This window comes from Haemaphysalis longicornis, unplaced genomic scaffold, assembly GCF_048455015.1.
Source record: "Haemaphysalis longicornis isolate Haplotype H1 unplaced genomic scaffold, Haemaphysalis longicornis Haplotype H1 scaffold_8, whole genome shotgun sequence".
Classification (NCBI taxonomy): Eukaryota; Metazoa; Arthropoda; class Arachnida; order Ixodida; family Ixodidae; genus Haemaphysalis; species Haemaphysalis longicornis.
Genome location: NW_027526445.1, coordinates 60,941,783 through 60,960,174, shown reverse-complemented (window position 1 = coordinate 60,960,174; position 18,392 = coordinate 60,941,783). Strand labels below are relative to the sequence as shown.

At 44.7% G+C, this 18,392-nt stretch overlaps 1 protein-coding gene across 1 annotated transcript; it reads left to right on the top strand.

Annotated features, from left to right (window-relative positions):
* The first annotated feature begins 10,689 nt into the window (after positions 1 to 10,689).
* On the top strand, positions 10,690 to 17,185 carry LOC144149065 (uncharacterized). The gene is made up of 3 exons (XM_077680606.1): positions 10,690 to 10,967; positions 12,493 to 12,762; positions 15,645 to 17,185. Exons 1-3 carry the CDS (start codon positions 10,872 to 10,874, stop codon positions 15,756 to 15,758), a joined length of 480 nt encoding a protein of 159 aa, XP_077536732.1. The 5' UTR covers positions 10,690 to 10,871; the 3' UTR covers positions 15,759 to 17,185.
* The last annotated feature ends 1,207 nt before the right edge of the window (positions 17,186 to 18,392 follow it).

Below are 18,392 nucleotides of genomic sequence, written 5' to 3'. Positions count from 1 at the left end.
TCATAATTTCTGGACCCTGGCTGTTTCACTGTGTTTTCAAATTTGTCTATATTGTCACGGAACCGATCGGCTGCACACAGACTCTATGAACACGTATGCGACATACTGGTTTTATTTTTCAACTACTGCAGAGAATGTCCTTCTTCAACATTAGGTGAGAACATTAAGGAACCCCGACGCACATTTATAACTTGGACCCTCCACTAAAATCTTCGTGTATCATACAAACTCTGATCCTATAATCTAATAATAATTAAAAGCAGCCAGCAAAGCTATAGGGAAAAAGAGTTTTTTCGATTTCTATTGATTGAACGCGCCGACGCAACGCAAGCGATGAGGCGCGCCGTAGTAGATGACTCCGGTTTATTTTTAAGTGCGAATGCACTTTATTAGCGACCCTGAATTCCGGTGACCGCCGCCCGTCCACATAGCAACAGCTGCGGGTGCGCGCGCTCCTCTTCTTCCTTGGCAACGGGGGGAGATGGGCGCGCGCTGCCTGGCCGCTGACATGGCACATACCCACGTGGGGGATTGGCCAGGAATCTCCTCGTCTTCCTTGGCAACGGGGGAAGATGGGCGCGCGCTGCCTGGCCGCTGACATGGCACATACCGACGTGGGGGATTGGCCAGGAATCGGGCGTGAGAAGGGCTAATGCACCCGCTTAAAGGAGTACTGACACGAAATTTCAAAGCTGAGATCCGCTATAGCAATCAAGCACAACGACAACACAAATAGGTGTCTGTGCATGGCACATACCCACGTGGGGGATTGGCCAGGAATCGGGCGCGAGAAGGGCTGATGCACCCGCTTAAAGGAGTACTGACACGAAATTTCAAAGCTGAGATCCGCTCTAGCAATCAACTACAACGACAACACAAATAGGTGTCTGTGAATAAATGCATCTTTCTTTCTTTGTAGTTGTGTGTGTGTGTGTGATCTCTCTTTCGCGAACATTACCGAACCGCGCAAATTCAACTCCTGCATTCGCACTTTCACATTCTTCCCCTCGGGGAAATGCGGGGAATTTTGCCACCTGGAGATGTTTAACGTGACGAAAAATCTCGTACGCACAGGCGTTTTTGCTTTCCGCGTCCATCAGAAAAGCGGCTGCCGCGGCCGAGAATTTAACCCGCGAACTCGTGCTCAGCAGCGCAACGCCTTAGCCACTGAGCCACCGCGGCGGGTTTGTTCGTTTTTATTAGATGCGAATCAACTCATGCTCGGGGCTGTGTCCCTCCCTGCCTCGTTGTCGTCGTTGTTGTCCGCCATCCACACTCGACTGCGCAGGCGCGTCTCTTCAGTCCTCTTAAGCGTTGGGCTGACGTCAGCACAGTGAGTATAAAAAGAAATAGTTAGGCGGCGCCCGGTTTCGATACCACGACTCTCTGCCCGGAACGGGAGGATCGTGGCTCTCTTGCCACTGCGCTACAAACCGAGACGGGTGCACGTGCTAAGAACCCGCCTCATGTCATTCAATCATTCAAACTACGTCAACAAGCTACTGATACAACGAAGGCACGCGAAGCTGAATGTCAATGGAAACGACGAACTGTAAAATAATGGGAACTTCAGTCGACCCCATGGCTGCTTCGCCTACTACTCAGGGTTCCCCTATGCGAAGATTTTGAAATTTTTTGTATAGGTAACCATTCTTGTATACCTATAGCGTAGACCGTATTGTGGGAACACCAATACTCACGTTGAGTTTGCTGTGTTAGTGTACTTTACTTTGTTGGTGCAGCCCGCCTGTACATTCTAGATATTATTCAGTCGAAAAGTCAGGTCACAGAAAATCTTATTCGGTGTTACATTGGAAGGAATCGTAAAGCAGCCTTTATTCACTCCTTAAGTGCGGAAATGGGTGAATGATTTATTACACAAGAGATAAAAACATACGCAGGGGAGTGCTGTTAAGTTTCGAAAAATATCGAGTCAAGACTCGAATGTTCCACACTATATTTGATTCATAAAACAGGGAGTTGAAATCCACATAAAGTCTTCTCTACGTTCGGGTAATATAATGTACGAAGCCAGAGGGTTACATCGAGGTCCAGAGATTATTTTGGAACGGAGTTCCTGCCTTTACCATCGATGCTTTAAACGCCGAAGTTGAGCAAACTGAGCAAGACCCCCTCCATCTTCCGCCTCGGATTTGACTGTCTTGGTGGTTGCTTCTGTTATGCAGCGGTGACGCATTTTCTAGGAGACTCAATTAGTACGGTTGAAAGCGGACGGCTTGCAGGCCGTGGACAAATGAATAAAGATCCTGAAAACACCATCTAGTTAAAACAAAAACTGTCCTATACATTGTCAGTGACCCCCACTGTGACAATAGAAGGAACGCAGCGTAACTTTGGTCTACTCGCTTTTCTTTGCTTGATTTGGGGGATTTAGCTCGCCGAAGCTATGCCATGGGCTATGAGGCGCGCTAGTGAAGGAATCGGTATTGTGTTTCACCACCTCCGGATCATTTACACCCGTAAGAAGGCAGTATGTATTGGATTTCGAACGTTAGTGTCAGTGAAGAAACACAAAATGCAATGAGAAGCTTTGTGCCTTCCTAGAAACAAACGTATAGCAGAAAGAAGTTACGTAAGCTCCCTCGAACTAGCTGCAGAGATAAACTTGTGACTTAGCCTGCGCAGCATGATTGATTTAAATGAGACTCATAGTTCCAACCTGTGTGGAAAAAATACTGGGTCAATTTTGGATGCACGTTTAAGTGGAAAATCCCTTCCAAGAGGTCTGATATACGTAGATATCAATAAACAACGGAAATGCAAGATGGTGTCGCCACTGTTTCCTTTCTAGGTAGCCTCTACACACTGATAGATGTTGCAGAAATCGAGAGATTGGAGCGGCTAATATGCGCACTTAATAAAATTCGCAAAACGATCAAGTTAAAGCCCATAAATTGTAAGCGAGTGCCTTGCACGTCACACCGAAACGTTACGCAATGTAAGCAGAAGGAAGGAAGCTGATCAAATTTTTTTGCGCCAAAACACCTAAACTCATAGCCAGGATAAGGAAGGAAAAGTAATTCTGCAGTACAGCGTTCCTAATAAGGATCAGCAACATTTCGCCTTCAATACACGTAGGCAGCCACATGTTTCAAGTATTTCTTTTTCAATGCTCGATAATGACAGCCAGAAATTTTTTAGACACTGCGGTTGCATACAAGCTGACGCTACCAATGTTTCTATTACGGGATCAGCACGTCTAGATGGGGACGTGTTTTCAGCATTTCACGCTGCTTCTCTTTCGACTGTTTTGTTTGTAAAGACCAAAGCCTTTCTTATTTTCCCATAACACAAACATTTAACCTGCCTGGGTGCCTGCATAGGTGCCTTTCTAACTACCAGCCCGCCAGCTCGACGGCACGTAGCTGGCTTAGGACAATCGGGCAACAGTGGAAACAACTAGTCAACAAAGAGGAAAACCACCCCCATTCTTACTACACGTTCACTCCACTTACGCCTAATAAACGCACGCGGGTTTGCGCAGGATATCAGTACATGACCAACACAAGATACGCTCCTCTATTACGAATACACGTACACCTTTTTATTAGCAGTGCTGTTTAATCTGGTGGTGGGACTGCTGTGCGTATGCAGCAACACCTCGCCACGCGATGATGCAATCGTTCTCGGCCGCGCAGTCGCTTTCTTGTAGCTTAGGCTCACCCAACTGTGGCAGGAATCGGGTCGCCACACGTCGTAGGAGCGATTAAACTGATACAAGCGCGACATTGGAAACTCGCCGCGGGGCGGCTCGCTTTATCGCTTGATGCTACGAGTGTGAAGTTTTGACGAAACAAAGAGAAAATTTTCCAAGGAATAAACGAAATACTCAGAAGCAATAAGGTTAATCAACATTTCAACAGGCGTTCCGCTCGACACACCACAGAAGGCGAAGGGTGGCCACCGAAGGAGTACACACAATCCGAGAAAATACTCGTGCCGCAACGCCTTCGATAACTCTCGGAGAGTCACCGCGAAGCCGGTCGGTGGCTGTACATCGTACATACTTCAATGAGCGAGAATTTAGTGCTTTTTGGAGGGCAACGAGGACACCACATAACAAAGTTAGCCGGCTCTTTTACCATAACCACGGAGAATACTTGGCCGACTCTTCGACCATAGCCACGCATAAACTTTCCCGAACCAGGAAGGAGCTTGGTAGGGCCGCCAGCTTAGCTGTTTGCCCTGTCTTAGAGCCACAAGTGCGAAGCTTCCCAATTTTTTCTGAAATAAAATAAAAGCAATGCGTCAAAAAATGCGGCCAGATGCGTGCTCTCCCATACTAGTGCCCACGAGTTTTGCGAAGGTGGTCAAAGTGATTGAAAGTGACACAATTTTAGTGCAATAACCATTGGGGGAGGGACAGGTGAGGGTAAGAGACCGAAAGGTGGACGAGAGCGGAGAGCCTGTTACGTTTCAGAAACATCTGAAATCTATTGTCGTTCGACCACATTTGCAGCAAAGCAGTTGGATGCGCGGGCAGTTGATAATCTAAATCGTGTTTTTTATCAGCACCCAAAGGAATATTGGTTCCAGATGCCTGCGACCTGACATCTTTTGATTTAGCAGATGTAGGAGTAAGCACTGCACTCCACGTCACTATTTCTCTCCGATGAACCGAACGGCTAGCAGGCCGCACTGGCCGTGGTGCATGTGAAAGCACGCCGACTTGAGGCTATCGTTATGTTGTGTTGTGCGGTGTAAGGACCTTACCGATACCCACAGCTTTAGGTTCCACGAATTGACATTGACTCAATATCAAAGTAAAAAAAATCAAAAGCAAAGCAATAACAAATACCAGCAATTGCGATTGGCCAAACCTATCAAGCATAAGTAACTCAGAATACAAGAAGTAGACACGAGGGGAACATGGCGAAGGTAAACTTGCAGCGCCAACATACCAATTTCTCACGAATAAATGTCATTACGTAACCAGCACCACAGGGATTGCATAACACTGGAATGGTTGCTTTGGCCAGGAGCTCGTAATCAAGTAAATCATTCATGACAGTCTAAAAGCTGAATAAACCAATGAAGTCATCAAATATTTATTGTGAGTTGGAGAGCAAGGAATAATACCAATAATGAACCCAGTGCGTTATATACCTGTTATTGATGTCTCCGTAGCCTATCAAAATATTTCATACTAAAGACACGAACATGGCATGCTGCCATATAAACTAGCTATGTACCCTACTTTGTGGGAAATTTCGTGTTGAGCAGCCAAACTACTCGAAATAATCCTACATTTACGGTTATTTATCAATCACCATATTACAAATAATCAAATTGGGTGGGAACGGCTTATTATTCGTACTTTCTGCAGGGAAGAAACAACACAACCAAAGTAGCCTTGAATGGCGACTCCTGCTGAATTTCCTTTGTAGAAATATTTCCGCCTTCCTTGATTTGTAACGTCGGTGCTTATTTTGGTTCCCATTTATTGATATTTTGAATTCAGCTACTTTTAACATTCCAAAATTTGTTTAGGGGTCCAAAATCACGCCTTACCAACAACTGTACCTTTCCCCACACTGCGCTTTTTTTCATTTCGAACTTATCTGCGCTTGGATTTGTTATTTCACAATTATGATGTTTTTCATGAGGCTATGAACCCGGCATTTTGAGCACAGAACACACCCTGAATTGCTACCCGCCTTGAACAAATAAACAAAAAAACAAGTAGGAACGGAAATTGAACTCGACGGCCTTCGATGACATGCAAGTGTTTAGCAACACATTGCATGTACTTTCCTTTTCCAAATCACTGCGCTACGTATACGCAACAGGAAACGTGACGTCCGAGGCCCATTACGGTCTCCTTGAGGTTTTGTATGCGCAAACCTTACAGTTCCGTTAGAAGTTATTGAACACGAAACAGCGTATCTCATGGTGGTCGTATTAGGCTACCGTTATACAGTCATAGCAACTTTGTGGGGAGTTCAAGATAATATTTGTCTGGTCATTTTATCCACCAGGGGAACCTGAATAAAAAGATTAGGGCTGAAGTCATTGCTATGAAAGGAAATCTAACGCAGGAACACCCGAAAAAAGTCAAGTGATTCACAGTCAACACACCTAGCCTACAATATACAGATACGGGTTTGAAGGCGCACATTTCTCCTTACGTTGTTTGAATGCGAACTCATTGCGCCTTCGTCGATGAATATTGTATTCATACACCAGGCGCGTTACCACGATCTCATGGAGCCATCATAAGACATATTATGTTTTCCCACTACGGAATTTTTAACGGCCTTCCACCTGCAGCACGACCTCAAGCTTTCGGCGCAGATATTGTTAATTAAATTGGGAGATGCGCTCGAGGGATTAACCAATTTGTTTTCATGTGATGCAGTTACATTAAAAGCACGCAGGCTTTCCGAAAGCGGACTGAGGGCTCTGAGGCAATTTTAGACCCCTATTGCACATGGAGACATTGCTGTTTTGATTCTCGCAATCATTCGTTAGTACACTGTACCCGAGATGTCCATTTGCAACCACAATATGCTTCATACCCGGTGGTATGTGATAGCGGGCTATGTATGCTGTGAACATGGATTAGAAACCATCAATCTTCTTTTGGTTGATTTAGCGATATAAAAAGTACAGTGCGGTAACTGGTAAATGGAAACGGCGAGCGCGTGGCCGCTGCGCTTCGCGAAGCGTTGACACCGAGAAGTCGCGAGAATCGCAGACAGCCTGCACATGCGCACTGAGCACTCTAGGCGGGAGAAGCAGCCCTGTCGTCTGCTACGGCGCTTGGCCGTGCCGCTGAGACCTTTCCACTGCGAAATTCCCCAGCTATAGTAAGCAGTGCGGCTTAGAGAAGCGCCGTACGAGACGACAAAATAACTTCTCCCTCGTAGAGTTGTCAGTGCGCATAAGTAGGCTGTCTACAATTCTCGCCACTTCTCGGCGTCGACGCTTCACGTAGCAGAGCGGCCATGTGCTCAACGTGTTCAACAATGCGTCTGAACATTAGTAAATGTAAAACATTGAGAACTTTTTGGCATCTCAATCATCCTCAAGTTTCAGCTTTACACAATCGAAGACTGTCAACTTGAAGAAAATAAAACATATACGTATAAAAGTCCACGTAACTCATAACTTATCTTGGAAAACGCGCGTGAAAAAAATAATTAAAAATGCCTATAGGTTTCTTGGATAACTGGGACAACTTTTCTGGGGCCTCTTCAGTCGGGAAATTTATGCTGTAAAAAACACTAATCCTTCCCAAACTAGAATATGCCTAGGCACACTAAACTTTTTAACACCCTTAAAGGTGCTAAAAGGGTGCACTCAACATTTTGCACCCTTTTTGCACCTTTTAAGGACTAAAACATTGCTCCGGCACCCAATCATGAGGGTGCCACATATTAAGGGGTGTAAATCTTAACACTTTTACACCCTTTAAGGTGCAAGGAGGGTGTACTGAACATTTTGCACCCTTTTTGCACCTTTCAAGCACCCAAATATTGCTCGGGCACCCCACCTCGAGGGTGCCAAAATTCAGGGGTGTAATCAACAGTTTCATAGGGTGCTACGACCGTTAAAGGGGTGCTAAAAAGTATTTCTTCTCGATTGGGGTGTTACCACGGCACCTTATCGTTAGGGTGCCTAAAAGAACGGTGTGTGAATGCAAGCATGCAAAATTGCACAAAAACAGGCTGAATGTTTAAACCGCACATTGCACTATTTCACCGCCCGTTGAGAGAATAAATATGAACTCTCCACATAGACCAGGGGAAAGGCTCTAAAATTGCTGTTCGTAAATTGAACAAAACGTGCTGAATGTTTAAATTCCACTCTGCACTAATCTACTGCTTCGAGTGTATCACAAGGTTCGTTTCGATGTCTGGGTGCACGGGAAGGAAAGGCTACAAAATGCCTCTTGTAGTCCTATAAATAAAACTTTTACGCGAGGCATCGGTGTCCTCAACGAAATCGAATTTACCTAAGAATTTGTTCCCGTATTATTATGCCCCGGGCAAAAATTCCAACAAGACTTTCTTGTTGGGCTCACAGCACGCCTGTGGGGCCAATACGAAGTTCTGTCGGCACTCTGTCGTTCCAATAGCCTAGTCTTCCAACAGGGAGTTTAACCTTGATGGCGTTTGTGGGGCCAATAAGAAGCTCTGTCGGCACTCTATCGTCCCAACAGCGTAGTCTTCCAACAGGGAGTTTAACCGTGATGGCGTTTACCGGCTCGCCAACACGATAAGTCAACGCCAACAGACGCCTCGTTCGTAATCAGCGGCGCGAGCGCGCCATCAGACAGAACCGACAGACGCCCTGAAGGTGGTTTTTAGGGCCTAAACAGCAGCGTCTATGTCTGGCATAGACGCTAGACGTCAACGTTTGTGTTCTGAATTTTCCCTTCAGTAAGTAACAGTCAGACGGACGATAACATAACTATGTGAAGATATGCTTTGGCTCATACCACGGCAAGCGCAATCGTTTGTGGCTGCAGCCTCGGTTGCTCTTCGTCCACAACAAACTGAATCGGCTGTACAGCTTTCTTCGAGGGCGTGTATGCAGGGATTCTATCTTCCTTTTTTGCGCAGGCCGACGGGGGCGGTCGTGTAAAATCATTTTCGCTCGTCGCTGCCGTAGGGTTGCCACCTTCCTGGTTTTGGACCGGCCCGACCGGTTTTTTAAACAGCGGGCCGGTTGCCGGTCTATATCTAAAACCAGCCGTCATCAGCCGGTTTTTTGGCTTTTGTGCCGTGATTATGCCCGTTTTGGCGTTTTATAAGCGTCAATTCAGCAACTGAGACGATAAATACGTGTCGACAAGCATAGGCGTGCGCACAGGGGGGGCAGGGGGGGCGGCCGCCCCCCCTAATCATCTGAAGGGGGCGCCAAATTTGCCCCATGCCTTGCCGATGTAACACATGAAAGTAAAATTTCTGCTCAGAAATATTTTGTGTGTGTTGCAATTCCATCACATTGAAATAAAAATTTTATAACCATCCCTCTTTGCACTGCGTTCGCACCGCAAGGCCTTCAGTGAGAAGAGGTCGGGAGTTGCTCTGGGGGGGGGGGGGGGGCGCAGCGGTAAGACTTTGCCCCCCCAAATTGAGAACTCTGCGCACGCCTATGTCGACAAGCTGCGCAAAGACACGCGAGCAGAGAAAATACGCGGGCGAGCGCGCTGCCTCAGATGGAGGGGGACCTAAGGGAAGAACAAAATAACGAAATTCTACCGCCGCGGTCAGCAATTGCGGTTACTTTTCAGTGAAGCACATGCAGAGCGATTAACCAAGCTCTCAATCACTTTCAGCACAAACGTTATGTTGATTTCTCTCTAAGAAAACACTACAATAAATGGCACTGCATGTTAAAAAACATGGCGTCTTTTTTCAACACAATCCCCCCCCCCCCCCCCCCCGGAAGGCCCGTTTTTTTTTTTCGGGTAAAGGTTGTAACCCTACGCTGCTGTTCTGCCTACCTGCTTGCTGTACCTATTACGTCGCCGCCACCGCAAATCCCCACTTGTTACAAACTCAGAGGTTTTTCGCACTGTTAGCAGTCGTTTTACACGATGGGTTTGATGCGCCTGACATGCCAGGAGTGACATCGCTTGTAGTATTAGAGCACGAGGTCGCGGGTTCGATTCCCGGCCGCGGCGGCCGCTTTTCTGATGGAGGCGAAAAGCAAAAACGCCGTGTGTACGAGATTTCGGCGCACGTTAAAGATCCCCAGGTGGTCTAAATTAATCCGGAGCCCTCCACTACGGCGCGCCTCATCGCCTGCGTTGCGTCGGCGCGTTAAACCCCTACAATCAATCAATCAATTGTAGTATTAGAGCGACGTTGCTTGTCTGCAAGACGGTGCCGATCAAACAAGCGTTATCAACGCCATAATTCTAACGGCACATTCCATTTATTTCGTGGCTGCCGTGGCTTGCGCAGAAAAGGTCGGGTTGAATGCGATAGTTTTTCTTGAGTCAAATACTGGAGCTTTGGCTCCATAGAGATAATATGTTTGGCTCAATCGCTTGCAGCGCTAGCAATGCGGCCTCGTCTGCAAGACCGGTGCGTGAGAAACAAGCGTTAGGACAGCCAGAATTTCAAAAATGCAGCATAAACTAGACCATCGTTAAAGGAGGCGATGACTAGACACAAGCGACAATATTCGTTGACAACTTACGTAAGTATAGAGTTGTTTTAGGCGCCTCGTAAACCGCCCGCCGGCATAGCTGTTTGTTAACGCGTCCGTTTACTGTTTTGTAGGTCAATGGTTCGATTCCTCGTCGAACGTTTTTTTTTTTTTTTTTTTTTTTTACGTGAGGGTTTTATTAGCTCCTTTTTTAACGACCAGGGTAAGCACCTGTTCCTTGCTTTCTATCACGCTGACATTTATCGCTCTCTTCCTAAACCCAAAGTAGCTCGTTTTCTCGCACGTTCTCTCTAGAGAAGCCCGCCGTGAAAACAAAACCAAAACAAACGTCAAACCTCTTTACAATATCAGTATATATGTAAATTACTTTATGTGTATTCACTTTTTGTGTTTAAAAACCTTAAATTTAAGTTATAAACACATTTCAGACTTTGAAAGCAGAAAGATAATTACCAACATTACAGTAGTAACACTATTTTCGTCAAACATAGAGGTGCTGCATTTGAAGTCTGGCAACTATCTCTCACTTTTGTGTGTGTTTTTTCATGACGTTTTGTGCCGAGTGGTTGGTGGCGTGATTTAATCTGTTTTATCTATTTCAAGCTTAAATCATAGTTATAGAAGCTTTATGGGTGATGTCTACCCTTCCAACCTACGCGTGTGTTGAACATGGGGACCCCGGAAGAACGATCATCGCCGGATAAAATACTGCGCTTCAAAAGTGGATGACATTGCATCAGAACAAAAGCGTGTTCGTGTGTCCGCGAGATGAAGACGACAGTGAAGGAGAATTGTACGTTGGAAACATCGTTTTTGCTCGGGTAAGTACGCATTTTTTATTATTCTGTATTTGGTTGGAACGAGTTCTGGTGTTTATGGGTCAGTAATTCGCTAGACCCCCATCTCGTTTGCTCTGAAAGCCTACGTGAGTTAGTATACTTGTTTGGCGCCCAGTCCACCGTTTCCGCAGAAGTCAGCATCAATTTACGCTGAAGCTAGACCTTGGCTACGATGCTCGCGCTATGGTACACGGCTGCTAATAATTTCACATCACGCAAGGTTCTTTAACACCGGGGCGTTTGTTTATGTGTCTCTCAAACAGTGCCTTTGCGGTTGCAGATCGCAGTCGCAATTTCGCGTGAGTGGCACAACGCTGTGATTAGTCCTCCCTCGTGAATACCCGCGGTATACTAAGAAATAACATGAACAGGAGGTTCCCTGGAAGTGCATGTGAAAACGCGTACACGTGATTCCATGGCTGGCGTCTCGTAGGTGTTGTGAAATCTCCCCCCCCCCACGAATTCCGTGCAGTGCGCTTCGCAGATATTGCGCTCGCGAGACCGGCGACCGTACGCCTCGCGGTCTTCGGGCCGCGATATGTGTGCTGTTCTCGTGAAGCTCGACAACAGCGAAATTGCCGTACTCGCTCGCCAACGCGCCCCGACAGCGTACGCGTCGACCGGGTGCTGACGGAGTTGTGCTGGAAGAAAAGCAGGCAAGAGATGAGGGCGCACGAGGTGTAGTTAAACATGAGAATTTACAAAGTGCAAGGTGGAGAAAATAGTATGCAAGGGCCGGAAACGGTGAGAGAGTTCGGGCCGCGCGCCAGCGAGCGAGTGCGGTAATTTACGTTGCCGAGCTTCACGAGTCCGGCACGAATATGACGACGCCCGTCTGAGAGTTCATAGAGGTATAGAATTCACATACGTGCAAATTGAAGGTGAAATGCGCGCATGTGGCCTCGCAGGGAGTTAGCATAGTCTCGGGGTAGTGGGGGAGATTTCACAACGCCTACGAGGCGCCTGCCGATTCTGTCAGAGTAGCTCTCGGGAAGTCTGGGGCTTGATATCAGAGGCATATGTATTGTTTAAATTAGTGCAGAAAATTGAGCCAATTCGCAAGTTCTCATTTTCGCAAAACCGCAGGCCATACAGAGACTAACAAGAAAGCTGTAGGCACTCACTCAACTCGATTTATATTGGAGAATTGAACGTGCAGATACAAGTCAGACATTGAAATGGAGGAGCCTCAACTATCACACACCAGTTCCGATTGAAAGCAAGGGATACAGATGAGCTGCTAGCATGCGTTCCATGCAAATTAGCTCAGTAGCTAGCTTTGCATATATCATGCATACCCTACTCACAGTACCTGCGGGTCTAATAAATACATTCTTACTGTGACCTAAATTTCACTTGGGGTGTTCCGGGAATGTTCTTATTAGTGCCTTGGAGGTTACTGTCTTTAAACGATTAAAAAGCTACTTGATGTAAGCATTCGTGCTTTGTGTGTGCTCTTCTTGTATTTCAACAAGTGTCAGCACACTCACAGATTATGCACCTGCAGGTGCTGCTGCTGGCTGTCCTGGGTCAGCTGCCTTCCAGTCCAGTTTCAAAGGCTTTGCCAGGGCCTCCCTTGGCCAACCGACACTGCACCTGCTGTACCCAAGTACTGCCTGGCCTTTCGTTGGTGCTCCGTACGCTTTGCCGCCAGGAATGGTTATTGATCCATCATCTGGCCGCTTGGACCACCCGTTCAGAAGTCAGCGCATTTGCTCGACACATCGGTCCAGGCACTGCTGCCATATCGGTGCACCCACCGATTATGTACTTTCAGGTTAGTTATTGCATGTTGTGGAACTTGCCATGATGTATACCTGTTAGCAGTGCTGTGGCCTCTGATTATTTGAAACATTTTCATGAAGCAGTGCTGTGCGTATGGAGCGTGTTATTGCTTAGCAGAGATATTGAAGAGAATCTGGGGCTGACGACTAAAGGGCAAGAAGAGAAATTGAACTGACTTTGAAGCAAGTATTCGTATGTAATCAAGCCAGGCAAACATTTAGGATCTTTCGATATGGTTCTAAACTTGCAATACAAACTGGTCTACTTCAGATCATACTGGTAATAATCATACTATACCGAAAAGTACATCCCGCAGTCTGTAGAATTCTGACAGCGCTTTTTTTGCAGTCTCTCATGACAGGCACTAATCTCAATGGTTGGAAGATAGTCGAGGTAGCACCAGTCTTTAAATCAGGAGACGGTACTTCACCATTAAATTTCCCTAACAAGCACCATATGCAAGGTCAGGAAACATTTCATCCACTCTCAGGTCGCTAATTATTTATAAAATCACAATATCACATTCGAGTATCACCACGGTTTTCACAAGGGTTACTTGAGAAACACAACTTTCAGGATTTGTTCACGATCTACATTGATCCATTGACACAGGCTTACAAACTGCGGTAGTTTTTCTCGATTTTTCTAAAGCATTCAATCGCATTGCACACCACAGACTACTTCTCAAACTTCACCCTTATGTCCTCACTCGAGCAAAAGATTTTCATTCTTCTCAAGTGCCGTTTACTTCTAATAACTATATACTTCTTTTGCTCGTGCCACTTTGTTGTCCCCCCAGGCAGGTTGCTTGGTCTATCTTCCATGTTGCATATCCTCCCATGTAGGTCTATTTGCAGATGATGTTGTAATTTATCACACAATTTCTTTCAACTACTACCGTCAATGCTTTCAATCTGATCTTAACACAATTAACTCCTGGTGCTGCAAATGGCTAATGTCGCTTATCTCTAAAACAAAGTGCATGACTTTAACGGTGGCAAGTCTCGGATTGTAAATACTTACTTCATTAACAACAGCCTGATTACCTCTTGAGACAAAGGTGTTTTGGTAGGCCGGTAGGGGAGGGGGGATTGCATGGTGGATTTCAAAAGGTACATCGATTGGGAAAATAAGACGTGTGATTAATATTTTCATTTGCACTCCAAAACTCGCTTTATTTCATATGTTTAACCCACTGCCGTGGCTAGGCTGGTGTGCTGTGGAGGCGAATGTCGGTTAGATACCGCTTGGTGTAGCCGCTTTTCAGATGGAGGCAACACGTAAAGACGCCCGTGTTTGGAGATTTCGATGCGCACAAAAATACATAGATGGTCAAAATTAATGCGAAGCCTTCCCCTACAGTGCTCCCCATATCCCAAGTGTAGCTTTGGCGTGTTAAACCACCGTTTTTTTTCATGTTTTTGGTATAGTACCAGCTGCTGTAGCAGGTGCAACTTAAAGGTAAAATTATACATAATGTTTCCAAGAGCTAAATATAAAGGCCATATTGAAGTGCGTTTATGGGTCTATCTCATAGCAGTAGTGAAAGGTTATATACTCTGGTGCAGGTTAAGAACGCCAATGGCTCATGTGGTGTAGTCCAGTGTTTGACGGAATGCCGTGTAGGCAGGTAAAAGTATTATTGCAGTGATGAAACGTAGGTCACTGACCAAGTCAAGAAAGCCATTTAACGGTTTGTTGCTTGTTCATGGTGAGCATGTGTCGTGGAAAACGAAGCTATACATTGGGCATTACGCGGCGCAATGCGTTTGCATAGATATGGTGCAGATTGCCATTCATTATGTTGATAATGTTGGGCGTCGTCTGAACAATGAGGGACTCGAGCAGTAATCGAGAAGATAGATTGCACTCAGTTGTCAGTAATTTTGTCTTGTTCCAGTCGACCACGTGTCCCGTCCTCTCACGGTGCTCTGCCAGTGGACTTGTTTTTGCATGGCCCTTGTTCACTTCGTTCCAGTGCTGCATTAATTTTCTGTGCAGATTGCCCGTTTCGCCAATGTACACTGATTTGCATTCAGCGCATGGAATCTAATAAACAATACCCGGAAGCTTGGAGCGTGAGAGGGGGTCTCTCACGCTGACAATGTCAGAACGCAGCTTGCTAGTGGGCACATGCACAATGTATGCACTGCGTGTCTTGAAAATGTGTGCGAGAGTTTCACCGATGTGTGGGACGTAGGTAATTGCTGCACGTTTTGATGCAGTCGTTGTCCTGAATATAATGCCTAAAGCATTATATTCAGAAAGAAGCGAAGAGGGCGACTAGCAAGAATCCACATTGACATTAGCAGGCAGAAGCGTCCACAAGGCCTGTGTCAAAACGTGCTGCAATTCTCGTCCTACACATCAATCAAACTTTCGCACGCATTTTCAAGAAACACATTGTGCACATCGTGCAGGTGCCCACTAGCAAGCTATGTTCTGACATTGTCAGCGTGAAAGACCCCCTCTCACGCTTCAAGCTTCCAGGTGTTGTTTATGTTTTGAACAAAAAAAGTGCCATTTAAACGTGACACCTCCTTCCTTGCCGATTTCTGATGCCTGATTGTTCAGTTTGTGGGGATACGTTTAGCAGATTGCTCACATGTCTAACCTGTATTTGTGCTTGAGCAGTCAAACGCTGATGTTAGCAGTGAAGTAGGTGAAAATTGTAGTTTGATTGTAGTTGTGTGCAGATTACCTACATTGTGTTAATTCGTAGAAAAGCAAAATTGAGGTAACCCTGCTAACTGTTCCGCATTGCAGCATTTTGTTATGCGAACGTTAAGGAGTTCAGCTGCTTGTTAAAGGTGAAATAAACAGTGGTACAAAAAGAAGAGCATCTACTAAACAGAAATATCTTCACAATCGCAGGATGCCAACGGTCCGCCTACCAACTTGTGTCCTGCATCGTTTCTGCTGGCTGGAGCGATTCATGGAGCATTTTCCAGCTTCTCAAAGTTTGTGGTCAAGCGCTCCTCCAAGTGAAAGATGCCGCAGAGGGATCTTTTGTTTTAATGCCACAATTTCACGTGCTCAGCAGCAAATTTACTCGTAAGGCTTTTTAAATATTCATCACCCAAGAGGGCATGTTACCTTCGTCTTCGGTGGAATGTGTCTGCACTCAGGTTATTTGTGACAGAAACAAGTGGACCACGTCATGAGAGTCATTGAGGCCTTGTTGATTGTGCATGCTTCTGAAATGACATTTTCATTAAGCTGAATACTTTCCACATATTACGATTTGGGAACAAATTATGGTAAAAGTCATGATTAGTTGTACTACACTGCAGGAAGGAAATGCCAACATACGTTTTAAGCGCCTCTGATATTTCAGATCGTTGGCTGGTGAGCAATAAAACAAAACTGAAATTTTTTAAAAGTAAAATCAAATATTCGTTGTCACCAGTGCATGACCATAGTAAAAGCTATCTAGTCACCAAATTTAGAATTAGACACGAAATGCCAAGAAAAATAGGGAAATAAACTAGACAGCTGGCTACAATAAACCAATTCGTAAAATTCCTCAATGTCTATCAAGTGATGATTCAGGCGGGTTAGTTAAGATGTCAGTGGGTTTACACACCCAACTTGCAGGGAAGCACATGAGCTCCCAATATTAACATGTTTTTAGTGAAGACCGTCTTCCTTCATTAAGCTGCTTTGCACATTGATGCCAGTCTGATAAATGTCCTGAATTTTTGTTATGATCAATCTTTGTATGGGAACCATATATTTTTATATGATGTCGCTGTGTATTTCTGAAACTGTATCTAGTCACTAATTCCAATTTGTCGTGGTCAGGTTTTTTCAACTAATTCGTAGCTTTTTTAACAATTATGGTATATTTTGTGTGCCTAAAGGAATGCCTCATTGCATGTTTAGCCTATGTAGTGTTGAAAGCGGACATTTTGCTTCAAAGTGTAATGTCGGGCTAGCAACAAGGTACTTCGCGTGCTGCTCACTTTCATTCATGCCATTATTTTTTATATTATCATTTAAAATTAAAAGCCAACCAATTTGCTGTCGTTTTAATATACTTTCTTTTTTTTTCAACTTTGTGTAAGGATTGACTATCCATATTTTTGTGATACCAAGGCGTTGGACTGGGCTAGCTGGTACATGTTTGAATGGATGAAAAACCATAGGAAAACCCAGGACACAGAAGAGAACGACGGGACAAACTTGTGCCGTCATTCTGTTTTAACTGTTTCCTGTGTTTACCACTGGTTTTTTATGCATTCAAACATTTTTTATGAGTTTGTTGAACAGTGATTAGTTTAGGTATGTTCAAACAATTGTTGGCTGCGAAGGCTCCCTGTAGCATTTGTATAAGTGCTCTCTGCTTTTTTTTTGAGCCAATACCCCACCACCAGTCTTCATGAGGTGGTCTTTTGTAGAAATAAGTTTAAATAAATATTTGTTTGCATTGCTTTACATGTTTTGAAAGAATTTCTTGTTCATTCTTGTTTCATTCAACCCCGTTTCAGAATCCTGCTTAAGGCATTTCCTCTGTTATTTTTTTTCAGAACCAGGAAGGGTGCTCATCCTCGGTTCTTGCTGAAGCAGCAGTATCCATACTTCACACGTGAGCTCTGAACACACAGTAATTATGGTATGAAACATTCTACCAGTATAAGCCTGCTTTGTAGACGTCATTGTAGATGTCAAAGCTCTTGACAGTGTAGTCCAATGTCTGGTGTAACGGGCAATGTCTACAACTTGTAAAAATTAATTTTGTGGCTATAATGTTTGTGATTATTTTAAAATGCACGTCAACTACTATTTAGAATCGCTGTCTAAATTGGCAGCCATTTTCCTGGTGGATACAGAAAGTGAAAAAGCGCATGTGTAGAGATTTCAGTGCACCTTAAATGTCCCAAATTTGCTAAAGCTAATCCAAAGCCCTCCTTGTGGTGCACTTCATATCCCATGTACAGTTTTGCGTAAAAACAGCTAAAAATTTATGATCAATTTAAACTTATTTTAATGTTTTTAAATGCAAATATTCTCAGTTTAAGCTGCCATATTTAGAGTAAAATATTTTGTAACAATTATATAGCTACCAAAGGTTTACAGAAAAGCTTTTTGCTTTTGGTTGTGCACCTTCTTATCAAAAGAAAAATGTTAAGAAAGGCAGAAGAAACCCAACTATGGAAATTAGCAAACCCTAAAGCTGCGGATAGAATGAATGTTTTGTAGAGAATCTTTTGCTGATTTCAGTTCTAGTCAACTTTAAAAAAGTCTATCGACGTAGAATGCTTACCGTGAGGCACCTCGTAATACTAGCCATAACTAATGGGCCCTGGCTGTTGGCTTTTCATTTGCAACAGTGACAAATGACCCCACATCCACAGGCAGGGACATAATGCAAGGCACCATGTACAAGCTAGCCTCATGATAAAATAATGTTTTCTGAACAATGGCATTACATTTCAACCATGGGCTTCACCAGGGAACTTGTATGCATTGTTCTGTGATGTTTGCAGTTCTTGTTATTGCTATGTGGGGTCATTTAGTCTAAAGGTATGTTTATAAAACTCCAAATACCACCAAACCTTGCAAGTGCTGTACCATATGAATATTTTTCCGTAAAGCAAAAAGAATAATGCAAACGAAAAT

Bases quoted from the DNA above. Each gene is read 5' to 3' on its own strand.
- LOC144149065 (XM_077680606.1), top strand. From the start codon at position 10,872: ATGACATTGCATCAGAACAAAAGCGTGTTCGTGTGTCCGCGAGATGAA. The intron at 10,968-12,492 runs GTAAGTACGCAT...ATGCACCTGCAG, and splicing joins GAAACATCGTTTTTGCTCGG to GTGCTGCTGCTGGCTGTCCT. The intron at 12,763-15,644 runs GTTAGTTATTGC...TCACAATCGCAG, and splicing joins CACCGATTATGTACTTTCAG to GATGCCAACGGTCCGCCTAC.